This window comes from Coregonus lavaretus (assembly GCF_964263955.1).
Source record: "Coregonus lavaretus genome assembly, chromosome: 12".
In the NCBI taxonomy this organism is placed as follows: Eukaryota; Metazoa; Chordata; class Actinopteri; order Salmoniformes; family Salmonidae; genus Coregonus; species Coregonus lavaretus.
Window position 1 is genome coordinate 13,924,034 of NC_139999.1, and position 16,284 is coordinate 13,940,317.

General features: G+C 43.2%; 3 protein-coding genes across 4 annotated transcripts; 1 reads left to right on the plus strand and 2 right to left on the minus strand.

Moving 5' to 3' along the window:
- Window positions 1-734: 734 nt before the first annotated feature.
- On the minus strand, window positions 735-8,728 carry nprl2 (NPR2 like, GATOR1 complex subunit). Of its 2 annotated transcripts, none has more exons than XM_084172787.1 (11): window positions 7,128-8,728; window positions 4,037-4,128; window positions 3,775-3,943; window positions 3,558-3,666; window positions 3,338-3,474; window positions 3,031-3,128; window positions 2,402-2,438; window positions 2,198-2,291; window positions 1,993-2,110; window positions 1,643-1,785; window positions 735-1,479 (listed from the first exon to the last, which is right to left on the minus strand). In XM_084172787.1, the coding sequence occupies exons 1-11, from the start codon at window positions 7,200-7,202 to the stop codon at window positions 1,412-1,414; spliced, it is 1,140 nt and encodes a 379-aa protein (XP_084028913.1). In that variant the 5' UTR covers window positions 7,203-8,728; the 3' UTR covers window positions 735-1,411. The 2 variants fall into 2 exon arrangements, with proteins under 2 accessions (XP_084028913.1, XP_084028914.1); XM_084172788.1 differs by having other exon boundaries at window positions 7,260-7,657.
- A 291-nt stretch (window positions 8,729-9,019) lies between these two features.
- Window positions 9,020-12,961, plus strand: hemk1 (HemK methyltransferase family member 1). Its single transcript, XM_084172918.1, has 11 exons — window positions 9,020-9,325; window positions 9,473-9,646; window positions 9,764-9,855; window positions 9,997-10,090; window positions 10,575-10,712; window positions 10,836-10,900; window positions 11,021-11,070; window positions 11,192-11,297; window positions 11,417-11,512; window positions 11,916-12,026; window positions 12,142-12,961. The coding sequence occupies exons 1-11, from the start codon at window positions 9,245-9,247 to the stop codon at window positions 12,203-12,205; spliced, it is 1,071 nt and encodes a 356-aa protein (XP_084029044.1). The 5' UTR covers window positions 9,020-9,244; the 3' UTR covers window positions 12,206-12,961.
- Window positions 12,889-16,245, minus strand: LOC311138243 (cytokine-inducible SH2-containing protein-like). Its single transcript, XM_084172919.1, has 3 exons — window positions 15,616-16,245; window positions 14,055-14,215; window positions 12,889-13,852 (listed from the first exon to the last, which is right to left on the minus strand). Exons 1-3 carry the CDS (start codon window positions 15,633-15,635, stop codon window positions 13,356-13,358), a joined length of 678 nt encoding a protein of 225 aa, XP_084029045.1. The 5' UTR covers window positions 15,636-16,245; the 3' UTR covers window positions 12,889-13,355.
- Window positions 16,246-16,284: the final 39 nt, after the last annotated feature.

Sequence of the window (16,284 nt, forward strand, 5' to 3'; positions counted from 1 at the left end):
ACTTATCATCGGCAAGGACTAGGGAGTTTTTTAGTATAAAAAGAAACGGGATAGAGCTAAGCACAGGCAAAATCCTAGAGGAAAACCTGGTTGTCTGCTTTCCAACAGACACTGGGAGACAAATTCACCTTTCCGCAGAACAATAACATAAAACACAAGGAGTTGCTTACCAAGACAACATTGAATGTTCCTGAGTGGCCTAGTTAGTTTTGACTTAAATCTGCTTGAAAATCTATGGCAAGACTTGAAAATGGCTGTTTAGCAATGATCAACAACCAACTTGACAGAGCTTGAAGAATTTAAAAAAGAATGTGCAAATATTGTACAATCCAGTCTTAGAGACTTACCCAGAAAGAATCACAGCTGTAATCACTGCCAAAGGTGATTCTAACATGTATTGACTCAGGGGTGTGAATACTTCTGTAAATGAGATACTGTATTTCTGCATTTCAATGTCAATAAATTAGCTAACATTTCCAAAAACATGTTTTCACTCACATTACAGGGTTAAGAGCAGTCTTACCGGATAATGTGAGTGAAAACATGTTTTGGGAAATGTTAGCAAATGTATTTGAAAAACACAGACAGTGTGTAGATGGGTGAGAAACAAAATCAATTCAATCCATTATGAATTCAGACTGTAATATAACAAAATGTGGAATAAGTCAAGGGGTATGAATACTTTCTGAAGGCACTGTAGGTGAAGTGAGCAAGATACACAGTCAGACAGTGGGTCATTCAAATCGACACAGCATCTTTATTATTGCAAGTTGGAGTTGGTATTAATATAATTTTTTGCACATTAATAAGCACATTTGAGTCATTTAGCAGACGCTCTTATCCAGAGCGACTTACAAGAGCAATTAGGGTTAGGTACCTTGCTCAAGGGCACATCGGCAGATGTTTTACCTAGTCTGCACGAGGGTTTGAACTAGCGACCTTTCGGTTACTGGCCCAATGCTCTTAACCACTAGGCTACCTGCCACTTTCCTTGTTTTTGTGGTCTTTATGAATTCCTCCATTCATTGTTCTGAATGAAACTATTACACAATGATTGATTCAAAGTCTGGATGGAAAACCTGAGGAAGATAACAGGTGACATTGGTGACATACTAGTAGTATAGAAATTCCTACATGTCTCAGCCTTTGAATACACAGATAATTTCCAGAACATTTCAGATGAAGTCCACAGACAACAATAGAGATAGGAAGAAGTCAGTTTAAGGCATCTTTGGCCGGGGTTGATCCACATTGTCTCTCCTGGACATCAGGCTGTTGTGTGGGTCAGATGAGACGAGCAGGAGGCCTCTGTTTCAGTACAATGGGAACCTCATGTGTCTCTGTCTGTCTTTGTTAGAGAGATGGCTTGCTCTGCATCAAAGTCAGTGTGGTTGCTGATTAAGCCAGGGTATCACTTCCAGCACACAATTATGTTGGGGTCATTGTCCAAGCGCTCGTCCAGCTCTTTGTAGCTCATTCCTGCAAAGACAGGGAAGGGCGCTGCCGTGAGGGATCACAGAGTATAGAATGATTTCTCAAAATACTTATCCAGCCCTCTGTAATTTTTAATCTTCCTAGACACATTCGTCATCACTATAAAACCAGTAATGTGTCTGGCCATCATAAACGCCTTGAAACCTACCCGTCTTGCAGCAGATTTCGTCATAACTATGGCAACCAGTGTAAAGGCGTGGTGGGCGGCTCCTCTCGTCTCGGGTCACCTTAACAGGATACTTCTGCAGACGGCGAATGAGAGCCTTCATCAGTCCATACTGGATCAGCCTCCTGTTGAGCATCACATGATATCAACAACAACAACACTATTCTCTAGACTTCTCCGCGTAGATGAAGATTAGCTATCTAGCTAAATCTGGTGCAATGGCATATTGTATATGGTCCCTGACAAATAAACAAATAAAGAAATAGATATGCACTTTGAGGTCCATGCCAACCACAAACATCATGAGTCAACATGGAGGATTGGTGACTCACCTCTCATCCACCCTCTGCAGCTGCTGTGAGTAGCGGGAGCAAAGATCTCGAACGGTGGTGCCTGGAGTCAGACCGCAGTAAAGCTGGAACACATCCCTTAAACAGGCTCTCTTCTGTCCTGAAACACACAGACCGCAGAACTTATCATTCACTGACTGTAACAAATTCAAACTTTCTGACTACAACTTTCCAAACTGACTTTTACCTTGCTTGGTGACATAGCTGAGACACTCCTCCTGAATGGACCTGTCATCTATCAGGCTCTGGACTGTAGGGGTTGTGCAGTACACATTGGAGTACTGGAGAGATACAACATACAGTGTGTAAACAGGACTGTACACACACACACCACATTTCAGATGAAGATTACATTTTGTAAAGAAGGTATTGTTACTGAGGGTGTCATTACCTGAAATATTGATACCAAGGTTACAACACCGTAATACCTGTGAAAAATAATGTTCTCTTAGAATCTATTCCATGGTTTCATAGGGCAATGTTACATCATAAAGAATGTTCTCTTAGAATATATTCCATGGTTTCATAGGGCAATGTTACATCATAAAGAATGTTCTCTTAGAATATATTCCATGGTCTCATAGGGCAATGTTACATCATAAAGAATGTTCTCTTAGAATATATTCCATGGTTTCATAGGGCAATGTTACATCATAAAGAATGTTCTCTTAGAATCTATTCCATGGTTTCATAGGGCAATGTTACATCATAAAGAATGTTCTCTTAGAATATATTCCATTGTTTCATAGGGCAATGTTACATCATAAAGAATGTTCTCTTAGAATATATTCCATGGTTTCATAGGGCAATGTTACATCATAAAGAATGTTCTCTTAGAATATATTCCATGGTTTCATAGGGCAATGTTACATCATAAAGAATATTCTCTTAGAATCTATTCCATGGTTTCATAGGGCAATGTGGCATCATAAAGCATGTTCTCTTAGTATCTATTCCATGGTTTCATAGGGAAATGTTTCATTATCTGTTGCATCATATTACCAGTTTCAAAGTACTCACAGTAAATTCTGTACGGCGATCCGGACTAGATTAAGTTCAACATCCGCTTCTGCAGATATCTTCTGGATATGCCTGAACCCATCAATGTAGGCCAGGATCTACAACAGAATTCAACACATTTCTAACATCATTTTCATCAGCGCTTTAATCTGAGACAGGTGCATGATGACATTGCACTAAGTATAGACAAATCATTGTTTCTCTGAAACCCTTGATGGGATGTCAGCCACACTGTAGGTATGCTTCCGGTATGGATGAGCCGTGGGTCTATCTGTGTGAGCCACTGTCGGTGTGGTGGAAGGCCTACCTGTTGAGTGGTGAGATCCCACTGGGATTTGATGAAGTGGTCCTTGCACTGAGTGAAGACAGGGACGTCGTACTCCTGCACGATTAGAGGGTCCCTGCGCTGCTCAATCAGCTTAAGGTTGATTGTATTGGACTCATCTAAATAAGAGGGAGGGAGCAAATGGTGTATGAGAGAAAAATAAAAGAGTCTGACACATTGCTGAGTGCAAATGCACACATACCGATGGGTAAGGTGCAGGCTCCAGTAGCATTGAGCTCCTCTAACAATGTGGACATTATAGGTAGCAGTTTCTGTTTGCTCTCCTCGTTCGATATGAACCCACTCTCCAGCTGCAAAATAAAGAGAAATATGAACACTTTGACCTATATATCCCATAAGACATTCAGATCTTGTGATGTTTTGATAAAGAGCACTAGCCTCAAGGGAGATCCTTTTACCTCCAGCGTTGTGAGGTACCCAGACAGCTTCTTGACAATCGGTTCAAGGGCACAGGTCTTGGTCCGTGCATCGCATACAAGGCCCAGGTTAAAGAGCAGAGCATTACGGCTGTACTTCTTGTGCTCGATGCACACCGGACAACCAATTAACTTCTTCCCCATGGCCGTTCTACATCAATCAAAGAGGAGAGAGAAAAATACCCTGTTCTTAAACTTGTCCATGAATAAGGATATCCTAATGTAAATGCCCAAGTGTACGTACACAGTTATGAGTTTGTTCTGCAGTTCTGGTTTGGTAATGATGTACACCTGTACTGTGTCAAAGAGCTCCCGGGATATGTACTCCTCTGGAACCTGGAGAGGATAGAACACAGCACAAAGATGGGAAAAGATAGAACACAGCCCCAACAGATCCACAGATGACGCAATCTCTATTGCACTCCACACTGCCCTCTCCCACCTGAATGCTGTTCATTGACAACAGCTCAGCGTTCAACACCATTGTGCCCTCAAAGCTCATCACTAAGCTAAGGAGTCTGAAACTGAACACCTCCCTATGAAACTGGATCCTGGACTTCCAGATAACCCGCCCCCAGGTGGTGAGGGTAGGCAATAACACATCAGCCACGCTGACCCGCAACACGGGGGCACCTCAGAGGTGCGTGCTTAGTCCTCTCCTGTACTCCCTGTTCACCCACGACTGCATGGCCACGCACAACTCCAACATCATCACTAAGTTTGCCGACGACCCAACGGTGGTAGGCCTGATCACCGACGACAATGAGACAGCTTATAGGGAGGTCAGAGACCTGGCAGTGTGGTTCCAGGAAAACAACCTCTCCCTCAATGTCAGCAAGACAAAGGAGCTGATTGTGGGCTACAGGAAACGGAGGGGCGAGCACGCTCCCATCCACAGGGCTGTAGTGGAGTAGGTTGAGAGCTTCAAGTTCCTCAGTGTCCACATCACTAAGGATCTATCATGGTCCAGACACACCAACACAGTTGTGAAGAGGGCACGACATCGCCTCTTCCCCCTCAGGAGGCTGAAATGATTTGACATAGGCCCTCAGATCCTCAAAAAGTTATACAGCTGCACCATCGAGAGCATCTTGACTGGTTGCATCACCAGTATGGTAACTGCTTGACATCCGACCACAAGGCGCTATAGTACTGTGCAGAGCTTCGTGCCATCCAGGACCTCTATACCAGGCGGTGTCAGAGGAAGGCCCAAAAAACTGTCAAAGCCTCCAGGCACCCAAGCCACAGACTGTTCTAGCTGCTACCGCACAGCAAGCGGTACGAATGCACCAAGTCTGGAACCAACAGGACCATGAACAGCTTCTACCCCCAAGCCATAAGACTTCTAATCAAATGGCTACCCAGATTACCTGCATTGACCTTTTTTGGCACAAACTCTTTTGCAGTGACTCATTGCACACACACTGGACTCTACCCACACACACTTACTGACACCCCCGACACACACACGCAAACTGACGCCACGCACACACACACTTTCATACTCACCACATAGGCTGCTGCTAGTCACTTCACCCCTACCTATACAGTGCATTCGGAAAGTATTCAGACCCCTTGACTTTTTCCACATTTGTTACGTTACAGCCTTATTCTAAAATTGATTCAATTCAATGTTTTCCTCAATCTACACAAAATACCCCATAACGACAAAGTGAAAACAGGTTTTTAGAAATGTTTTCAAATGTATTAAAACTAAAAAAACAGAAATACCTTATTTACATAAGTATTCAGACCCTTTGCTATGAGGCTCGAAATTGAGCTCAGGTGCATCCTGTTTCCATTGATCATCCTTGACATGTTTCTACAACTTGATTGGAGTCCACCTGTAGTAAATGTCAGAGCAAAAACCAAGCCATGAGGTTGAAGGAATTGTCTGTAGGGCTACGAGACAGGATTTTGTCGAGGCACAGATCTGGGGAAGGGTACCAAAAGATTTCTGCAGCTTTAAAGGTCCCCAAGAACACAGTGGCCTCCATCTTTCTTAAATGGAAGAAGTTTGGAACAACCAAGACTCTCCCTAGAGCTGGCCGCCCGGCCAAACTGAGCAATCGGGGGAGAAGGGCCTTGGTCAGGGAGGTGACCAAGAACCCAATAGTCACTCTGACAGAGCTCCAGAGTTCCTCTTTGGGGATGGGAGAAACTTCCAGAAGGACAACCATCTCTGCAGCACTACACCAATCAGGACTTAATTGTAGAGTGCCCAGACGGAAGCCACTCCTCAGTAAAAGGCATATGACAGCCCGCATGGAGTTTGCCAAAAGGCACCTAAAGGACTCACAGACCATGAGAAACAAGATTCTCTGGTCTGATGAAACCAAGATTGAACTCTTTGGCCTGAATGCCAAGCGTCACGTCTTGAGGAAAACTGGCACCATCCCTAAGGTGAAGCATGGTGGTGGCAGCATCATGCTGTGGGGATGTTTTTCAGCGGCAGGGACTGGGAGACTAGTCAGGATTGAGGGAAAGATGAACGGAGCAAAGTACAGAGAGATCCTTGACGAAAACCTGCTCCAGAGCGCTCAGGACCTCAGACCGGAGCTACATTTCACCTTCCAACAGGACAACGAACCTAAGCACACAGCCAAGACAACGCAGGAGTGGCTTCGGGACAAGTCTCTGAATGTCCTTGAGTGGCCCAGCCAGAACCCGACTTGAACCAGATTGAATATCACTAGAGACCTGAAAATAGCTGTGCAGCAACGCTCCCCATCCAACCTGACAGAGCTTGAGAGGATCTGCAGAGAAGAATGGGAGAAACTCCTGTGCCAAGCTTGTAGCGTCATACCCAAGAAGACTCAAGGCTGTAATCGCTGCCAAAGGTGCTTCAATGTGATATTTTAGTTATTTCTATTTTGATAAATTTGCACCAAAAAATCTAAAAACCTGTTTTTACTTTGTCATTATGGGGTATTTAATGTAGATTGATGAGGGTAAAAAACAATGTAATCCATTTTAGAATAAGGCTGTAACGTAACAAAATGTTGAAAAAGTCAAGGGGTCTGAATACTTTCCGAATGCACAGTACAGTACATACCTACCTCAATTACCTCGTGACCCTGCACATTGATTCGGTACTGGTACTCCCTGTATAAGCCATGTTATTTTCTACCCTCTATATATAGCCATGTTATATTTCCTCGTTATTCACTGTGTCACTATTTCTATTTTTTATCTTATCTTTAACTCTGCATTGTTGGAAAAGGACCCCTAAGTAAGCAGTTCACTGTTGGTCTAATAAAATGCTATTTGATTAGGAAGTTAGCTTGGCACTCGTTGCAAAAACGGTCAAAAAATATACTGTACTGTACACCTACCTGGTAGGTAATCTTTGGTCCCAGTGTGGGGTGAAACTCACTAAAGAATATACACTCTATTCGACTCATCCCCATGACGTTGTAAAAGGACTTTAAAGAAAGAAAGCAACTCCAACTGCGTCAATCTCTCACCCAGTTCCCAGAAAATGTGAATGCTCAATTGAAGATCAGTATTTTTGAAGACCTGCAGTAGCTATGTTATCTAGTAGTTGTCACTCTGTTGTTACTGTAACTAGCTAGTAGCTATATGATGACTCCCAATTCCTGACAGAGCAGGGAAGGGAAGGGTTGTTGTTGACGACAGTCTACTCTAGCTAGCTAGTCCTGCTATATCTAGCTAACTTAGCTCTCTGGCTAATGTGTAAGGCTACAACTGGATTCTCTTGTATTTCCTTGCAAATGACGACCTATCTGTTTAAATGTCATGCAAAAAAATATACCACCGCGTAGAGCGTAAACACAATTGAACAAGTTGTATGCTAGCTAGCTATGTGGCGAACAACAACCTTGCGCTATCGATGAAACATGGTGGTGTTCCCGAACATCATATCTTCTTCTTCTTCAGTGGGGTTTATTGGTGATTACCGCCACCTACTGTACTGGAGTGTGGGCCAGCGAAAGGGAGAAACAAAATCCTACCTGCTAGCCCCGTTTCTCTTAAAAAGATAACAACATATTTGAGACTATATCTAATGACGTTCTACTCAATATACTCTTTAAACTAATTTACTGTATCCCCTTCTCCCTCATTCTAGATATCATCCTCTCTCTTTCCCTCTGATACTTCCCACACTGTAGCAATACATGCTCCACGGTCTCTGTTTCCTGACAATAATCACATTTTCCTTGGATGCTTTCCTATCACATTTAATGTGTTTTTCAACTGGCTGTGTCCCACCCTTAATCTTGTAAAAAAAATAGCCTCCTCTCTTGTCCCTTCCTGCCGTCATCCCCTCCCCGACTTTCATTTTACATTTACATTTTAGTCATTTAGCAGACGCTCTTATCCAGAGCGACACAGTTAGTGAGTGTATACATTTTTCATACAGGCCCCACGTGGGAAACGAACTCACAACCCTGGCGTTGCATGCGCCATGCTCTACCAACTCAGCTACACTTTCCTCTGTACTTGAAATAAATGCCTTCCCTTATTATCTCTATTCCAATGCTACTGCCATCTCTGCACCATCACTGTATATATCAGTCTTTTTGCATCTGCCTTGCTCATTGAAACTTCAACATCAACATCCCCACTACTAATTCTTGTTTAGCCTGTTTAGCCGTATATACAGCCAGATGATCTGTAATACGTTTCCTGACTTCTACCCCACAATCCTGCACTACAAATGCTGACCCAGTACGTCCTGTACTTAGATGTTTTGAACCATCTGTGTAAATGGCCACAAAATCCTGATACACAGTTTCCAGACGTCTCTTAAAGAAATCAGCTAGATCAACACCCTCCCTATCTTTCTGTAGTCTCTCCAACACTTCTAAATCAACTACTGAAGGCGGGAGTAGCCATGGTGGATTTACAGGAATAACAACCAAGGGGACTAAACTCCCTTCCATACAGTCCCATCTCCTTCGCCCCGATCATCATTTACCCGTGCTGCGCATTACTAATAAGTACGTTCCAGGACACGCCAAACAAGTTGATGGAGGTCAGATTTGGGAAATTAAATCTTTATAGTAAATGTTAAATATATGTAGATGCAGTATGAATTAATCTGATGCATGTGATGCAATTTGCTTCTTAAATGAATTTAACGTCATTCTTATTTTATGGATCGACATAATATAGTTAACTTTTATTCTGGAAAGATTTATGAATTAATCTGATGCACTTTTATTCTGAAAAAGTGAACGATGCCCGGAAGTGAATACCCGGAAGTGAATACCCCTAACGAATGATTGAAATTGTTTTTTTATTTTGTATTTAATAGTTAGTACAGTCAATTTACTTAAACCACATTAAGCTGGTTTTACATAATATTCATTAATATAGAGAAAAGATTATACCGGAGTTTCACATTAGCTACAATCTTTTTTTTTTGTACCTTCTTTATGTCAACTGCTGCAAGTGTTGGTATTGTGTCAAGAGAAAGTGGAATATCATGTGGAAAAGATTACGAAGACCATTGAATGAGGTTTATAACTGCTTTAAACCACTTAAAGACCGATTTATTGGACACAAGGTAAATGAAGATGACCTTTCCTAGAAAGTGTTGCACGTGGATTGCAGGGAAAGGACGTCGTTTACAGTATAACCACAACTGGAATGATTTATTGAATGAAGGATAGTAGCCTCGTAATATTCTCTGTCTCTCCCTCCCTTCCTCCAGTGGCTGTGCACGTCTCCGGGTTTGGCTGAATGCCTCCCAGCCTTACCTACAGCTAGCAGACTCACGGTGCAGCAAGCGGTCAAGTTATGGACAGGCCATTTCCAGCAGAGAGGTGTCTCAGAGCCACATCTCTCCAGCCAGTACATAATTGCACATTTGCTTGGTGCTAAAACAGTGAGTTTCTGAACCCAAAAAGGTTCACCTTTCCACCTTTTATCCTTCTCAGTGTATCGGTCTCGCGCAGAAGGAATTGTTGCCCTTCATCTAACCTTCAACCTCTTCCCCTCCCAGTTAGAGGGCATTGGACAGGACAGGCTGGCTGAATTCCTGACACAAGAACAGACAGAGCAGACATGGGAGCTCTGTTCCAGACGTCTCACCAGGTACATACAGGCTTAGTCTTAACGTGCTACAGTCAGTGATGGTGCACTTGACCTATTCTTCTGTCTCTGTGAAACGCCAAGAATTCCATTGGAAAGTGTAGCCTACATTGCATTAACATGTGAAATGTGATGTGTGTTCAGAATGCCAGTGCAGTATGTGATTGAAGAGTGGGACTTTAGAGATCTGACGCTGAAGATGAGACCTCCCGTGTTTATCCCTCGGCCTGAAACTGAGGTACGGGAGAGTACACACACATACACTTACACACGCATGCATGCACACACACACACACACACACACATGTTATTTCACAGTTTTGATGTCTTCACTATTATTCTACAATGTAGAAAATACTAAAAATAAAGAAAAACCCTTGAATGAGTAGGTGTTCTAAAACTTATGACTGGTAGTCCCCTGTAGCTCAGTTGGTAGATAGAGCATGGCGCTTGCAACGCCAGGGTTGTGGGTTTGTTTCCCACGGGGGGCCAGTATGAAAACGTATGCACTAACTAACTGTAAGTCGCTCTGGATAAGAGCGTCTGCTAAATGACTAAAATATTGTGTACTATAAAACAAGTTGTTTGAAATACAAGGGACCATAATATCTTGTAATAATAAGAGTGCATTTGAATATCTTTCATTCTGTGACTGTCATCAGAATTTCCATTGCAGAGACATGACCTTGTATCAAGCTGTGGTTGCACGTCTGTCTGTGCAGGAGCTGGTTGGCCTAGTGCTTACAGATCTCCAGATGATGCAGGGGACTGGATCAAGTGAGGAGACCAGCTTCAGGTGCCTGGAAGTGGGCTGTGGCTCTGGTGCCATCTCCCTCAGTCTACTCAAGAGCCTGCCGCAAGTGAGCTCTCTTACTCTTTTACTTTCTCCCTTTCTTTCATATCATGTTCCTTGATCTCTGAGCCCCTTCACTCAAACAACACTAACATTTTAGTTTCTCTCGCTCTCTCACTCTCTCTCTCAGCTCAGAGCGATTGCTTTTGATAAAAACAAGGATGCTGTGAATCTGACAAGAGAAAACTCACACAGGTAATCATGAAAACACAGGATATCAATTTAACTTTGATTAGCTGACTTTGATTAGCAACATTAATTTAGATGTTATGTTTTGTGAATATGTGTGCAAACCTGATTGGCTGTATGTTACAGTTTGGGGCTCCAGGACAGACTTGAGGTTCACCATATGGATGTGATGAGAGGTAAGGTCAATAGGAACAGTGGGGGGAGGGATATTATACAGTCGGTAAAGAAAGATAAACCATACAGATATTACATTCATATTGGCCAATTTCAAGGGTGTGATTTCATGTTATGTTCTAGATGCAGACATGATTGTGAGCATGTGCAGTCCAGTCTCAGTTTTGGTCAGCAACCCACCGTACCTGTTCTCAGAGGATATGACATCACTTGAACCTGAAATCCTCAGGTGAGACGAGCAGTCGCACGCACACACACAAACGCACACACTTTGTTCCTCTATTTTCTTAAGTCTCAGAGTTCAAACGGAGGTATATGAACTAAAGTGTTCTATGTTGACATCCTCAGGTTTGAGGACCATGCTGCTCTGGATGGGGGGAAAGATGGCATGCAGGTGATGAGGCACATTCTGACTCTGGCTCCAAAGCTCTTATCAAACCATGGGTAAGGCACTGCGTGTATTGTCTGCATCTAGAACATAATATAAAATCACACCCTTGAAATTGGCCAATATGAATGTAATATTGCTATCTGTATAATATCCCTCCCCCCATTTTTCCTGTTGACCTTACCTCTCATCACATCCATATGGTGAACCTCAAGTCGGTCCTGGATCCCTAAACTATATTGTGTGTGTTTATGCAGGCCACAGTGTGTTTTTAAGGGAACAGTCACAGTAGGCCTATATTATTTTAGATGGACCATTTTATGGCACACACTAAGAAGGTTTCTGTCTAGTCACTCTGGTGGATCTATTGTAAAGCAGGTCTCACCACTTCAATCTCTGTTTTACAATGGTTTGAGAAGTCTCACTTTACTATGTTTTCGTTTTTTTCCTGTCTTGCAGTCGCATATACTTGGAAGTAGACCCACGTCATCCACATCTCATCCAGCAGTGGGTAGAGGGAAGTGTAGAAGGGTTACAATACTTGCACACGCATCGTGACATCACTGACAGGTCAGGAGTAAATCAGACTGCTATATCTTTGTTAGATAACTCCATTTACAAAATCTTTGATCAAGGAATGTATTAACATTGAACGCCCAATTCATATTCTCTCTGTCCCTTATAGGCCTCGTTTCTGCATCCTTCAAAAAAGGGAGTGCGGCACAGATCAAGACCAGGACCAGCGTTGAGAGACTGTGTGAGATATGGAGCCTGTTTCACTGGCTTCAGGCCAGCCTGCTACAGCCCTAACACCCCCATCCATCTGCCACGTACTGTACACACTACTGATCTCGAATAATGTATACATTCACAAACGCGCACAAATACATATCGTAGATAGGCTACATTTATACCTGAGGACATTGTAGGCGCTAATGTGTGTTTGTGTGGCAATAAGGGAGGGTGAGTGTGATAGTGACAGAGCGAGCAGTAGGCTGAAGGTAATTACTGAGAGGCTTTTCTTAGAACCCTCCCTCTCAGAATTTCACCCTCCCAGAAGGCATTCAGTAGTTCTACGAATCAAGGGATTCGCCCTCCCCTCCCTGCTGACTCAGATTCACTCTTACACAAAAACACATTTAATCCAGCCTCTACTGCCTTGTCGATTCTGCTGTGTACACACTTATACCTGAGGGGGAGGGGGTTTAGTCGCTTTGTTATAAAGAGAACTTCAGATAACAACCGAGATTAGGCACACTGCCCACACAACCCTTTTTTTTTTCTGTGGATGTAGGCTATAAAGCTCTTTGTGGCATTTGACCCACCAAAAGACAACGGGACATTGAAGACAGAAGCAGTACGACTCATGTTGAATATTAAAGACAGAAGCAGTACGACTCATGTTGAATATTGAAGACAGAAGCAGTACGACTCATGTTGAATATTGTTTTAATAGAAAAAGGGATATGTACAGAGTTGGGGGGTAAAAAATGACAATGTTGACTAAACAAAAAAAGTAAACATTGAAAATACATCTGACTGAAAAACAATTCACTGCTCAGAAACAGAAAAAAAACCAGTATCCCTCATAGCACGAGGATACACTACAGTTAGCACCACATTGTGTTTTCCAGTGAATCACCTCTGCGAAGTGGGGTGGTACGCAGAATTCCACTTCCCTCTGAGAAATCCAAAACCAGGCACCATTTTCTGGAAGGTTCTTTCCCAAACATGGTCTCATGACCAACCATATGTCTGATGTGGCTCCATTAGTGGCCAGTGCAGTGATGTGGTTTCCAGCTGCCAGGGACCTCTTTCTGACAGCGCTGCTCAAGGTTTAGTTGAACTGTTTCGTTTAATTCAGCTCTGCCTTCCATGGGAGTGTAGACCAGAGGACGCTCACACATGGTAGGGGTAGTCCTGCAGGTAGCGCACCAGTGGGCGTGGTAGTGGCAACTGGTCGGGACAGCATGTGCTGCAGTTGATGGTGAGGCGTGTGAGGTGCTGGAGGGAGGGGAAGGCCTGGGGCTTGTGCACAGCCCGCTTGAGCTTCAGCACTACTGTGCTCTCCTGAACTGTCCTCTGGGCAGGCTGGGCGCCATGAGTCTCCTCCATCTTGCCCTGCTGCACCTTACTCGTTGTTCCCACGTAGTACTGCACCATGCTAGGCACGTCAGGAAAGGACAAAAGGCTGGGTCGGGCTGGCGAGCTGGAGTCTAGCAGAAACCGGGCTCCACTATACTGGATGCGTATGCTGGTGGGGCCACGGGCAGTCCTAACAGACAGGGTCAGCATGTACAGGGGATGGCTGCTGTCTCGAATCAGAAAGGCCCCTTCTGACGCTGCCTGGAGAACTGCATGGGCCTGACCTGCTGTGATGGCTCCCCAGTACCAGCCTGCAGAGAGAGATAGATCAAAGGTTATTAATTTATTCAATGGTTTAGATTTGAGTAATAATCCTGTAGTAAACAGTCAGCTGGAGGAATTGAAACGCAAGTAGCTCTTGTTTTACGAAAAACATTAAAACAAGAAACAATGACAGGGTTTCAGGGAGCCTGTTGGACTGAGTTCACAGTTTGAATATTCCATTTGCATTACCTGAGGTATCAAGGTAGAAGAAGTTGTTGGCGATGGTGCGCAGGTCTTTCGTGGGGTCCCACTGTGGAGGGGTGCTGTGAAGGCAGTGAGGGGAGGAGATGCTCCCTGTCCGCATGCCCAGGGGGCCCTCTGTGGGGCTGCCAGACAGCAGTGGTCTGGGGCTGTAAACAAGAGACTACAACAATGAGTACAGGAGAAGTGTAGGAGACCGTATGGAACAACCAGGTGAACCTTTCATTACATTACAGACTATTGTGTTAAAGGATAAGTCCTAACACTGTCATAGGCCAATTAATCAGGGGCGGACTGGGACCAGAAATCGGCCCTGGCATGGCTAACACACCGGCCCATTTTTTCCCCCCACGCCCCCACACCAGCCCATTATTTCCTGGAGGTCCCCACTATTAGCCAAATAATTGTCTGAAATGTCAGATGGCCAGTCCACCCTTGGCCTTAATGTTTTGTTGGGGGGAAAAGTTTTTGCAGGAACAAAGCTCATAATTTGGGAGTGGTGGCTTTACAAGACCTCAAGTCTCAACATTAAATCTCGGATGGCTCCCTTCCTTGAACATTGGCCAGACAAAGAGCCCTGACATCAAGCAGTGTCACTGACTGTTAGTGTGAATTGATTCAGATGCTCAGTAACGGGTTAGACTGTCACAATTGGAAGTATTACAATATGAGTTCACATCAGGGTTGGGGTCGATTCCAATTTAATTTGAAATTCCAATTTAATTATTGAATTCACGCATGAAGTGGAGAATCTGTTGAATTCAATTAGAATTTAAACAATCTTCAAGTTATGGATTTAGAATTTAATTGGAATTGTGAAAACATTTCATCTTTGGAATTTAATTGGAATTAAATATTTGTACATTTCCCAGTTGGGAATTTAATTGGAATTAATTAACCTAGTAACAAATGTATTGCAGGATTTGTTTTAAATCATTTCAACTCCCAGTATAGCTAGGCTATCTGCACAGCAGAATTTGTGGCATTGTTTTTTTTGTGTGTGTGTGTCTTATCCAGAGCGACTTACAGGAGCAATTAGGGTTAAGTGCCTTGCTCAAGGGCACATCAACAGATTGTTCACCTAGTCAGCTCGGGGATTAGAACCAGCGACCTTTCGGTTACTGGCACAACGCTCTTAACCATTAAGCTACCTGCCGCCCCTGTTAGTGATAATATTGAATTGGGAATTGAGTTCTTGGAATGTACCTAACATTGGAATTGACAGAAATAGAATTATCTCTGAATTCAAATAATGACCTGGAATTTTAATTGAATTAAATTGAATTTACAGGGAGAGGGGATTGAATTGCATTTGTGGAATTAACCCCAACCCTGATTCACATAAGTACATAAAACAACTTCCTATGACAACATCACAAATAGCCACCCACACGTATCATATGGTTGATATTCTACAGTATTGTAAAATTAATTATTTTAGGTCACTAAGATAAAACACTACTTTTGTCTTTTCCATTTGGTTTTAAATATCAGGATCAAAGCATGATGAACTGTTACATCAAACAGGGACAAAAGAATGTGAACTTACCCTTGAACACAAAGAATCATGATGGCGAGTCTTCAATATCTCTAGAATAATTCCACAGCGGTTTTTGCGAAAATATAGCCGGTCGATACGAAGGAATGTTCTTATTTTATTCCAATTAATGTCCCACGCAACTGTTCAGTGAATAGAGACGCATCCGAATATCCCCTATGTTAATAAACTAATAATCTCATTCAAAAGCACAAAAATAAATGTGAAATGTAGAAAAAGAGGATACAGAGCAGCAGATGAGTGTTGTCTCTAAAAATGGGTTCATAGCATGTGCGGGAGGGTGTGTGGGTTCGGCTTTTAAAATGAACCAATTCCAAGAATTCTACTCTGATTCCATTCTAAGAACTGTTCAGTACACCAGAGCTTCTGACGTCATGCGCACCGCCACCGAGCCTGTCCACATTTTATTATTTGAAATCTGTTACTGTGAATGCCAGTGTAAAAAAACAACTAATTGCTCATTCCTGGTGAGTCTAAATTAATCATAGTAATTCAGTCTTGCTGCTCTGCCAGGAATCAGACCGTACCACTATACCTTCCCCCTAGTCACTTGGCACGAATTCTGATGCGATTATCTCCGCCCACTAGACCTGCAGCCAGCTCTCTACACATTCTGGGAATTGAGTCACTAGAATAATGGGTATGCGGAACGAATAGGGT